Source organism: Crotalus tigris, unplaced genomic scaffold (assembly GCF_016545835.1).
Source record: "Crotalus tigris isolate CLP2741 ecotype Arizona unplaced genomic scaffold, ASM1654583v1 scf7180000017623.1712378, whole genome shotgun sequence".
Taxonomy (NCBI): Eukaryota; Metazoa; Chordata; class Lepidosauria; order Squamata; family Viperidae; genus Crotalus; species Crotalus tigris.
This window is the reverse complement of record NW_024096518.1, coordinates 714,778-726,959: the sequence shown is the minus strand read 5'-3', so window position 1 is coordinate 726,959 and position 12,182 is coordinate 714,778. Positions and strand designations below refer to the sequence as shown.

General features: G+C 43.9%; 1 protein-coding gene across 3 annotated transcripts in view; it reads left to right on the top strand.

The window, feature by feature from the left end:
* Positions 1-12,182, top strand: part of MOCOS (molybdenum cofactor sulfurase) — a 252,233-nt gene that overhangs the window by 76,416 nt on the left and 163,635 nt on the right. For all 3 annotated transcript variants that reach the window (XM_039332021.1, XM_039332031.1, XM_039332014.1), the window contains 2 exons: positions 6,464-7,102; positions 9,569-9,645. In XM_039332021.1, the coding sequence (XP_039187955.1) occupies positions 6,464-7,102; positions 9,569-9,645 (716 nt within the window). The remainder of the gene's footprint in view (positions 1-6,463; positions 7,103-9,568; positions 9,646-12,182) is intronic.

Here is a 12,182-nt window from a genome sequence, read left to right as displayed (position 1 = left end):
TCATGCCAGGGACCACAATAAATCAAATAGTCCCTGTGTGGGTCTCTGTTTTTAATTCCACAAGCTTGGTTAGGCAGGTAGCTAGTAGCTCCCCATTACTGAACCATCTAGTTAAAAAAATGCTATGTTTTTTTTTAGCTTCTTTAGCCTCATGCCTAGTTTCTCTACTACTTGGGGGCTGATCAGACATCTAGTGCATCCCGAGTACACCGGGGCCATTAAGATCCCCTTAATACCTGATAAGGCCATGAAAATCCTGATCCTACTGGTCATATAGATGATGGTGCCACTTACCATTGGGCCATTTTCTCCTTTGCTATCTCTCTCATACATGACTGATTCCATCTTGGCAGGGGTCGGAATTCCCTCCTCACCGGATGGAGAGATTAACTCTTATGACCTGCTGCCCTGCATGAGATCTCTCCTTCTGCTTTGGTGGGATCTGGGTTGGGAAGGTGGTCACTAATAGCAATGTGAGACATTCAGCAACTTGCTGTCCCTCCTTTCCACAGCAGAAGCAACCATCCAGATTTCAGCAAGGTCTTTCCCTCCCATTGGGAGTGCACCTCCTTTTCCTCCTCTAGGGGCCATTCACTTCTCTGCTGAGTAGTGAGACTAACTCTCCTGCTCTGTGCACTCTAGAACTCCATCCAGTTGATCTTTACTTCAGTAGCCAAATGGTACATGCCTGTAGGTTGTGTGGGATTCCCCAGGGTAGGCAGTTCTGGTACAGCTCCTTGTTCAGCCCCTCTCAGTAATAGTAGTAGACAAAAAGGCATTCAGATCAGTCTCCCAAATGGCTGGCCAGGTGTCTTGAATGTACTCTATTGCTGGTCACTTCCCTTGCTTCAAAACATGGATGCAGGCTTCCGCGCGCCTGGCTGCCATGGGGTTTTTCAACTGCTCCCACAGAGCTTGCATGAAGGCATCGAGGTTGACCAGCTCTGGGGCGTCTTCATCATACAACACTAGCCATTCTGAAGCACTCTCTTCCAGGTTGACTGCCACGACATGGACCCAAGCTGCATCATATGGGTACATTGCTTCATATGCTCCGTGTGGTACCAAACTTGAGCCAGGAAGTGGGCTAGGTGACTGGGCATGCAACAAATTAAGCCATGAAAAGGAGGTGAATCCTGGATGCTGCCATTGGTGCTGGGGCTTGAGCTCTGGCTGCTGGTGCCAGGGCTCTGATTGCAATTGGGGCTACTAACGCTGCTAGTTGAAGAGGGGGAGGAGGAATGGTGAGGCCTGCTACTGCTGCTGCTTGTATTGGAACTCTGACTGTAGCTGCATTCACTGGTATTTCCAGCTGAAGAAGAGGGGGGCCAGGAGTAGTTGGGACTGCCAGAACCTTGGCAGTTCCGGTTTTGCTGCTGCACGAATCTCCATCCCTCCAAACATCTCTCTCAATTGCTCCATAGATGGGCTTTGGGCAGTGATTGAGAGCTTTCACTCTATTGGGTCATCCAACTCGGCTGCCCACTTAATCTTCCACTTGCTTCCTCGCACCACATTGACCCCGGTGTGTGTGGGGGAAGGGGTTCTTCAGCTTCTGCAGCCTATTCCACAGGTCTTTGGCCCCTGATACATAGCATCCCTTGCAGTTGCAGAGCTTGGGCTTCTTGAGCTTTGTTTTCAGGTGCACCAGTTATTTGCCCCTCTGCCCTGGCTTGGAGTGGTGCCGGGGTTTCCCTGGCCAGAACCTCTTCTTCTCCTCAAGTCTTTTTCAGTAGTTGACATTCTGGCTTAGGCCTCCCGGTATAATCAAAGTAGGCTATTACTGTGAGAATTGGTTTAATGTGAACTGTCCCACTGGTTGAGACAACAAAGAGACTCCTGGAACATTTTTTTTACCAAGAGTATAACTTTATGGAAAATTCCATTTGGGTACAGAAGTGTGGAAAAGCCAATTCAAACAATTTGGTATACAGGCAGCATATGAAACCTTTCCCTTTCCCCCCCCCCCCGGGTCCTCCCATTGTCTATTGTTTCACATTTGCATTGTTTTGGGAATAGTTTCTCTGCTTTCCCAGGCAATGAGGTGTTAGATGGGGTGTTAGATCTGTCTCAGGCTTCGAGCTAGTAAACTTGCATTTCTTTACATACCCCATACCCCCCTTGCATTACAATGCCTTCCCTTCCCCCTTCTGTTATTGATGTCTGGTTGCAAGCATGGTTTGCATAGCGAGCAAAGCCCACTCACTTCTGTCTAACCACTCTGCCAAAAAAAGGTGGAAGACTGCAATGATGGTTGTCCTTCTGGAATTCTGTCCAATCTCCATACATGACTATTGGGTTCTTTGTCACCTTTCTTACTAAGGCCCTTCTCCCCTGATTGCTAAGTTTGACTAGGCAACCAGCTCTTGGAAGAGACCTGGTTGTGCCAAACCTCTTCCATTTGAGAATTATGGAGGCCACTGTGCTCTTAGGAACCTTCATTACAGCAGAAATTTTATTGTAGTCTTCCCCAGATCTGTGCCTTGCAATAAATCTGTCTCTGAGCTCTGCGGGCAGTTCCTTTGATCTCATGGCTTTTGCTCTGCTACAGTATGCATTGTCAGCTGTGAGGCCTTCTATAGAGACTTCCTTTTCAGATTTAATTAGTAGGATGAAATATTCTCCTTCCTTCCCTACTTCTTGACTCTTTTCTGCTTAGAAGGGAGATTTCAGCTGGACATTGATTTGGCTACAATACATTCACTATGAAGACTGAAACTTTGTTGATAGAGAACCAGATGTATAATGGAATAAACTTCAAGAAATTGTTAAGGATGACTGTGAAAAGAGATAAATTACAAACTGTAAAAAGAAAAGAAGAGAAGAAAAGCCAAAACTAAGAAAGAAAAACATCTCAGAAAGGAACTTAACAGTTTCAGACAGCTGTTAAAAACATAAAAAGCAGTGTTATAACATCTATAAAGACATAAAGGATACAAACAAACATAGGAAACAAGGAAAATCTTTCCAAAGGTCTCTGAGTGTTACAACCTCAAATTGGTATGCTAAATGTTAGCAGCTAAAGGACGCCAATGGGCAGATAGTAACTGATTCAAACAAAGTTGGAAGAACATACTGCATTACAGTACAGTATGGTAAAGATATAAGATTTTTAATTCTAGAATATGGAGGAGTTAGATCAGTACTTTAGTCATTAGCAAGTCAAAAGGCTGATGGAATAACCCAGAAGTATGACAGGCAACAGAAGAAGAATTAGTAAAGTTTCTAATCAAAATGCCAACAAATCTGAATGATGTACAGTGTCTTTAATTTCACCTGCAAACTATAGCAAAATAATTCTTAGGATCATACAACACAAATTAGAGTCCTATATAGAAAAAGACATGCCAGATGTTCAAGCTGGCTTTAAAGAAGTAATGCTTAAAATAATCAGAATCCCCAAATACATCATCCTCATGCAAAAACCTATATACAGATCAGGAAGCCACAGTATGGACAGAACACAGTGAAATCAACTGACCCCAGGTTGACAAAGGAATCAAACAAGGCTCTTTATCAAGGGTGTCAAACTTGCAATGTCACGTGACGTGTTGTGACATATTGCGACTTTTTTTCCCATTGCCAGCAATGGGATGGGTGTGGTTTCAGCATGACACATCCAACCTGCAGACCAGTAGTCTGACATCCCTACTCTATATTATCCTCTTATTTATTCAAATGATATGCTGAATACATCTTAAAGAAACTGGGTTGGAAGAACATGAGCATAGTTTTAAAGCTGGAGGAAGAAAGCTTACACAAGGCTGAAGACAATACACTGATAGCCAAAAATATAAAAGATCTGGGAATCCTAGTAGTAAAAGGAAGACAGTGAAAAATGGGACTAAAATGTAAAGAAGACCAAACTAATGACAACAGATAAACAGTCTTAGAATTGGAAGCAAAGATATTGAAGTGAATGGCATCTGTTTTTTAAGTCAATCATCAACCATACTGGAACAATTAATCAAGAAATACACCACAGATTAGCACTTAGCATAGCAGCAATAGCAGCACATAACAGTAGCATTAGCACAGAATGGGACATTTAGGCACGCACCCTTGGCCATGTCTCCTTAGCCCCTAGTCACCTACCTCAGCCCATTTGCAGCCAGCTTTCCTCCTCCATTGGCCCTCTCCTGGCCATTCTCCCCGGCCAATCAGTCCCTGGCCCTCCACTCCTCGCCCTTCATCCCTGCCCACTTACCTAGATGCTGTTTGACCAGGGTTTTAGCTATACGGGACAAATAGCCCCCAGCCAATTGAGTGGCAGGCAGAAGCAATAGTTCTGTAGGGGCAGCATGCGATTGGCGATGGGCGATTGTAGGGGCAGTGTGCAATGCAAGATTTTTTAAAAACATACTGTGGCTGCTCCACAGGTTTTGGGGCCTTGCAGATCTATCACTAGGACTAGAGGGAGGGGAAGTGGCAGCAGGAGTAGAAGCCGCAGGGGCCACTGGGAGGGCAGATAGGCGAGAGTGCATTAGGGGGTTAGGGGAGGACCAGGAAGGGAGGGAGGGGTTCCTCAAGGGGGCTTTACCAAGACAATTTGGCTCACAACTCAGCTCCAATGAAAGAGGGGAGGAAAAGCAGGGCTGGCATGGCTTCTGGCATTATGGAGGGTGCTGAGGGGTGAAAGGCCAGGCCAGCGCAGCTTCTGCAACAGGGAGCATGGAAGCTGAATGGCAAGGCCAATGCGACTTCTGCAATTTCAAGGAACATGGGGAGGTGGAGGCCCAGGGGCCCATTGGTCATGGAGAATGACTGGGAAAGGGCCAGCAGAGTAGGAAAGCTGGCTATAGGTGGGTGGCTGAGGGCAAAGGAGATGTGGCCAAGGAAAGGAAATTTAGACTTTGAAGAAGCAAGATAGAAAGAATATTGATACTTTTGATCTTTGGTATTGAAGAAGACTTCTGGCAATACTGTGGATAATCAAGAAAATAAACAATTGTCTCCTCAAATACATACAGTACCAGGTTATCTGACTTCAGACATATTATGCAATGACCCAGGTCTGTACATGCTCTAATGCTGGGAAAGTTGAAATAGAAGAGGACTACCAGTAGCAAGATTGATAGACTTATTTTCAGTAGCAATGAGTTAGAAGAGAACCAGATAAGGTTCTCTGTGTGTTTGCTAAAAGTCAACAACATATTGATGGCAGATAACAAATTAAACTTGATTTTGAAGAAAGTCTTGATGATGCTTTAGTTTAATGTCCTCTGGTAACAATAAAGGTTCATTAAAATTTCACATTTTTTATTTGTGAAATTCTAAATTCTACAAAAATTAGATTATTGTATTCAGAAAATGGAGCTGAAATATTCATGTCTGTAAGTTTGGTTAATAATAGTTTAAAATCTCATATTTATATATTGATTTGATTTCTATAACCACTCATGCCACACAAGTGACTTTGCATTGCTTACAAAGATTAAAACACAGAAGACCCAACACTTGATAGCTCCCCAAGCCCAAGGTTAAGCAATAACCCTGCTCACTGAAACAACAGATTGATAACAAAAGAGCTCTGAATCAAATGCCTGGGGTAAAGGCGGAGTTTTCAGTACTTTGTGAAGAACTGTAAAAGAGAGAAGCCCCTCCAAATCTCCAGGGGGTACTGTCCATAGGGCAAGTTCAGACTTGTTGGAGTTGATTTACAACCACAATTAAACCCAGAATCTTAGCTGTCAATCATTGCAGATGTTAAGTTGCCCTTGTGATTCTCTGCAATCCCTCCTCTCTCCATTGTGATCAATAAGCAAACAAAGCAAAATAGTTGGCTATCAAAGACAGAGAGTTCCCTTTGTACACAGAAGAATTGGCCTGGAGAAAAGAAGCTTAGGTCTTTATGATCCAAGTTTTTTTTTTTTTTTTTTTATCTCCAGCCCAGTGCCAGAGTTCCTCCTCTCTGTGTGCTCTGCAGACTCCAGTGCTGGATTGAAGAAACTCTACTGCCAGAGTTCACTTATTTCCAAACACCATCCCCATCATGCCAGTATCATTGCAAAAAACTTAGTTGCTACTAACTGTGTGTGCCTGGAGTAGTTGGCTGTGGTGTGGGACTTGAGGCGGTATTTCTGCCAACTGAAGGATGAAGAAAACAAGATGATAGCGAGGAAGAGCTCTAGGCCTTCAGTATTACTTAGTATCAAGTCAAGGGAATTTATGATGTCAGGAACACAAATTGAGAATTTTCTGGAAAAGCACATTTGACCTAATTTGTCTCCCATATTGAAGTAAATGTCTCCTATTATTTTTACTTTTGGCCTATCAATAACTGAACAGAACAGCACATATTCTTACAGCAATTAAAAAATTTTGTAGCTATATATCTTGCCCAATTTGATTTGATTTTAGATGACTAAATAAGCTATATCAGTCAAGAAAATATTTTAGTAGAATAATATAAGATGGAAATATATCTATTCAATATGTCTGTGATTCTGTATTTATTTTACAGGATACTACAGCACTTCAATACAACCACTGAAGATTATACTGTCATTTTTACTTCAGGAAGCACTGCTTCATTCAAACTCATTGCAGAAGCTTTTCCTTGGATGCCTGAAAACTTGGGGGAACCTGGCAGCCGATTTTGCTATCTTACAGATAACCATACATCTGTGGTGGGCATGAGAATGATCACTACTGCAAAAAATGTTGTATTTGTTCCAGTAAAACCAAAGGATATGTTATCAGGAGCAAATATTGTGAAAGAGAAAGACAATAATTGCAGCACACCACATCTCTTCTGTTATCCTGCTCAGAGTAATTTTTCAGGAGTCAAATACCCACTTGCATGGATAGAAGAGATACAGTGTGGAAAACTCTGTCCCAGTCAGATCCATGGGAAGTGGTTTGTGCTTTTGGATGCAGCATCTTACGTCAGCACTTCTCCCTTAGATTTAAGCATTCATCAAGCAGACTTCATTCCTTTATCATTCTATAAGATATTTGGATTCCCCACTGGCATAGGTGCATTACTAGTAAAAAATGAAATTGCTTCTTGCTTGAGGAAAACCTTTTTTGGAGGAGGAACTGCTGCTGCCTATTTGGCAGAAGAGGATTTTTATTCACCAAGACAATCAGTGGCTGAAAGGTAATGTTATAAAATAAAGGTAGTCCTTGACATACAGCAATTCATTTGAAGTTACAAGGACACTGAAAAAAGTAAATTACGACCATTTTTCACACAACCGTTGCAGCATCCCCATGGTCACATGATCAAAATTCAGATGCTTGCCAACTGACTCTTTTATGATAGTTGTGTGCCGACAAGCAGTCAGTGGAAAACTAGATTCATTTAACAACTGTATTAATAACTTAACAACTACAGTGATTCACTTAACAATTGTGGCAAGAAAAATCATTAAATGAGGCTAAATTCACTTAACAAATCTCTTCCTTAGCAACAGAACTTTTTGGCTCAATTGTGGTCATAAATCGAGGACTATCTTGCATCATCTTTAAATGTTCTTATCTTACTTGGGAACCCAGTGACTGGCTCAATTTAGATACCAAATCTGATCTAAGCCATAGTCCAAAGAACAAAGAATACAGTAGTTCTCACCTCTCTATTTATTAAATATTAGAATTATAGAGTGCACGGTTGGAAATTATTTTAATGATCATCTATTTCAGCGGTTCTCAACCTGTGGGTTGCGAACCCATTTGGGGTCGAATGACCATTTCACGGGGGTCGCCAAACAACGCAGCCTGCCATTTTTCCCCCTTTTCCTTAGCTGTGCTACTCCCTCTTATTCTATTGGCTTTCAAAAGCCAATAAAATAGACTCTCTTGAATAGAGTCTTATTCTATTGGCTTTCAAAAGCCAATAGGAATTGTCCAGGCTGCCTCTGCCCTGCTGAGCCTGCCAAAAGTCCCAGTCTGCAAACGGTGCTGCAAGTTGTCTGCAGCTAAGGTGAGCTTTCTGGACATTTCCACCCCTCCCTGCTGAGCAACTAGTAAATGTAAGTAAAAGAGGGCCAGGGGTGGGAGGCTGGTGGGCACAGGGAGGGTTGGAGGCGCGCGTGAGGCCCGGTGGGTGGCTTACCTCCCTTAGGCTGGGCCAACTGGTGGCCTAGCCGGTGGTCGCCCTGCGCCCTCGCTGCCACATGCCATGGCCGCCGCCGCACCGAATGTGCAGTGGCCAAGGTAAGGCTAGCGGGGCAGTGGCGGGTGCAAGGGAGGGTTGCTGATGTGCGTGGGGCCCGGCAGGTGCCTTACCTCCCTTGGGCTGGGCCAGCTGGTGGCCCAGCCAGTGGTCGCCCTGCGCTCTCACTGCCGCTTGCTAGCTACACCTCGGTCGCGCAGGGGGTGGCACCACGCATGCACGGCACTCCTGGGCCGAGGTGGTTGCTGGGCAATGGCCTGCGTGCAGCTGCAGGAGAGGAGGCGGAGCGTGCGCGCCTCATGCCCTGCCCGCAGGGAAATACAGGTAGTCCTCGACTTATGACCACATGGTTGGGGTCGCGGCATTTGAAAGGTTGAGAACCACTGATCTATTTGGCAAGTCTTGCATAGATTATATGAACTCCATTTTTAACAAAATGAATTGGTAAATCACATGTATATGTATATATGGGTAATAATGCTTTAATATGATTTTCATTCTTTTTTATGAATTTGAGAAATTAACTTATTTTGTCAATGTATAGGGTTGCCTGATTAAAAGAACTCTGAGCTGCTTACAATAACTTCAAAACCAGATAAAACATGAAACAATTCATGTTTTAATTAGCAACTGATAGCAATTACTCTACTTCTTAAAACATCTCAGAGTTGGACTTCCTCAGATCCTTGTCCTAACATTTGTCAGGTCTTCAGTATTTTTGAAAGGTAGAAGCAGAGTTGTCTGGATTTTAGGGGTTAACCTTGTCCACAGGGTAGCGTTGGTAGAGAAGCATACTTCTTGAGTCCCATCAGATCACATTGCTTGATTAAAAAAAAGACCTGCAGCGTGCATGAGAATCCAATTATATTTCATCTCTAGTTATCAATTATAGAAAACCCCATTTCTGCCTTCTATGGATTCTGTCATACGATGAAGGGAAGGGGGTGAACAAAGGGGCTTTATGGCCCTCACTTCCTTTGGTACACTTCAAAGGAACTGGATGTGGATATCACCAAAAGGACTAACCATAACAATGGGGCTATTACCTTTCATGTAGTTCTCTCTGAAGTCTCCATCCAGCCGGCAGTAAGGAAAAGGGGGTGGGAGTGTAATGCCTGAGACTGTCACTGGAAGAAGGGGGTGATTGGGTGGGGCTACTGGGGAACCCCTTAAAACCTTGAATGGGAGAGCTTGGACCCCAAGTCCTGTCTAGAACGCCTGCAACCATTTTCTCTTAATAAAGGATGCCTGTTGGAAGAACTATTCCAAGAGTTCTGTCTTCTTAAGATACAAAGTGGGGTGGGTCCTTACAGTGAGATCTAGTAAGATGAGCAGAATTAATAGACAGTTTCATTTAACATTTATATATTTTTAGATAGTATCCTAATAAATACAACAGATGGAAACAAGTTTTTTGTAGTTTAATATTTTGCTTGTTTGTTCTTTATACAGGTTTGAGGATGGGACAGTTTCATTTCTTGATATTATTGCAGTGAAGCACGGATTTGATGTTTTGGAAAAAATAACAGGTAGGATTGTGCTTCTCAGTAGAAATATAGTCCATAGCATGCAGCCTAATCTGACCAATCAATGTCTTCTCACAGCCAACTTTAATTTAAAATCTAGTAGTGAAATACTTGAACACACCAGTTTTTAGATAACTTTTTAAAACATATCCTAGCACCTACTAATGAGACACTTTACTATCATTGGAAGAAATGGGCATGCCTTTTAACTGCTAAAGGGTTCCTTTCTGCTTCTTTTGATACCTCTGAGTATAGTTTTTAGCTAGCTCAAATAATACCATTAGAAACAAAAGCATTGCTGAAATTTGATAAACTTCTCAGAAAAAAAGTTGAAGCTCTACCTCTGATTTCTTATCTTTGTTAAGGCAAATATGTTGATTTTCCTTATCAAGAGGTTGATTTAGGCTCCTTCATATAATTTAACTTCCAGACCCCTTATGGTTGCTCTCCTCTGCACTCTTTCTAGGCCCTCAACATCTTTTTTCGACTATGGTGACCAGAATTGGATGCAGTATTCCAAATGTGGTCTTACCAATTCAGTATAGAGCAATACTTTCACTTCCCTTGATCTTGACACTTTCCGTCTATTGATGCAGCCCAGGACTGTGCTGGCTTTCTGATTTATACTTAACTGGTGGTTCAACAGGACACTCTTTATTTATTTATTTATTTATTTGAATGCAATAACTATTATAGAATAAAAGTATAAAGAATAAAGGTAAGAAAAAGAAAATATAGAATTATGACTTTCATACTTTCTATTGAGTAATTACCAATTTTGGTACCATCTTTCTCTCTTTTTTCCTTTGCAAAACCCTTCCCTTCCTTTTTAATTCATTTTAGTTCCCAAATCTGTAAATCATCAATTCAATGTTTTTTCTTTCAACAAAAAGCCTATACAAAATTTCCAGTCTTTCAAAACGGTCTTAATCTTTTTTTTCCCCTGACAAAACTAACCCTAAACCTAACCCTAACCCTAACCCTAATCCTAACCCTGACCAAACTATTTTGGTAAATCCTGTTAAGTTTATAATCCAAGCTTCCACTGTGAATATTTCATTATTTTTTCATCTTTGTTCATAGAGTAATTGTCAAGCTCCGTGGGCTTGACATTTTTTGGGGGGGGGGGAACCGAAAGCAGCAGCTCACTGCTGAACAGCTAGGAGGTCTGCCAAACAACCAGGAGGCCTGCCAAACAGCTGGGAGGCTGATGAACATCCGGGAGGCCAGTTGGGCTGTTTCCGGGCCGCTGATCAGCTGGCAGTCCTGTACAGCTTCCGCATTACCGGCAGCCATCCATAGTACATCTGGACATCTGGGAGGCCTCCGATTGGCTGAGGGCTGTGAGGCGAAGGTCGGGTCCACCTCAGTTTTGTTTAGCCAGCCCTAGGTTCAGGGTGGCTGGCTAGGTCGTAGGCTCTGATCTGGGAGGACCAGCAGACCAAACATGGCCTCTGTGGGAAGGCAGGTTGGTAATGGACGCAGGCAGCGGTAGAGTCCATGGACCAATGCTCCGTACCTGTGGGGGATACTTTATGGGGATCAGGGATGCCTGGTGACCCATGGGGTCTAGGGATGGTGTGGGGTCTACCGCTGCTACCAGCAATGACTGGCGATGTTCCTCAACCAGGTCATAAACCATCTGGATCGATACACACGCTTCTACCCATCCCAGTGGGCTATGGTGGTAGCAATAATGATGGGATTGCAAGGTGAAGCAGTGGAATGGGTGGCGGACCTTTACAGTGACCACACCAGGGAGCTAGCTGACGTCGGTCTGTTCTTGGAGACTCTGCAGTCCTGGTTTGAGGACATCTCCTGGGTTCAATGGGCTGAGGTGGAGATCTTGATGCAGAAGCAATGAGGCCGGCCTGCAACAGAATATGTTCGGGAATTCAGGCGGGCGGCTGGTAGAATGTGCTTCTGGCCAGAACGTCTATTGGTTCACCAATTCTGAGCCGGCCAGGGTGTCCCAAGTAGGCTCCAGGAGTGGTTCTATGTGGTGGTAGACCTGGATGCAGGGCTGCAGGAGTTCTGAAAGAAGGGGGAGGATCTGGCAGTACCATGTAGATGTGTAGAGAAACCAAGGGATGAAGGACGCAGAACCCAGGTTCTGGGTTCGGGTTCCTCTGGGCCTCCTTGGCCATCATTCAAGTGTTTCCAGTGCAACCAGCCAGGACCTCAGGCAGCGGAGTGTCCTGTCTCCGTTCCACAGGGAACCCCTCCGACCCCTGGGAAGGGCGGACCCACACCCAAGAAGACACCAGAGAGATTGAGGGCAGTGCATCAATTGGAAAGGACCACCCCCCAACGGAGGCCTCAGGAGGAGGAGAAGGCAATGACAGCCACCAGATACCAGCTGGTGGCATATGACAGTTGAGGATGAGTCAGTGGAAAATCCTATGGTGAGTGAGCCAGTATGCCCATTTGCCGTCCCCATCATACTGACAAGTCCACAGACAGGGCATCGCGGGGAATACAGGGCCCTAGTTGATTCCAGCTGCACCCGCTGCCTGATTAGTAAGAGAGTGGTGGCTGAG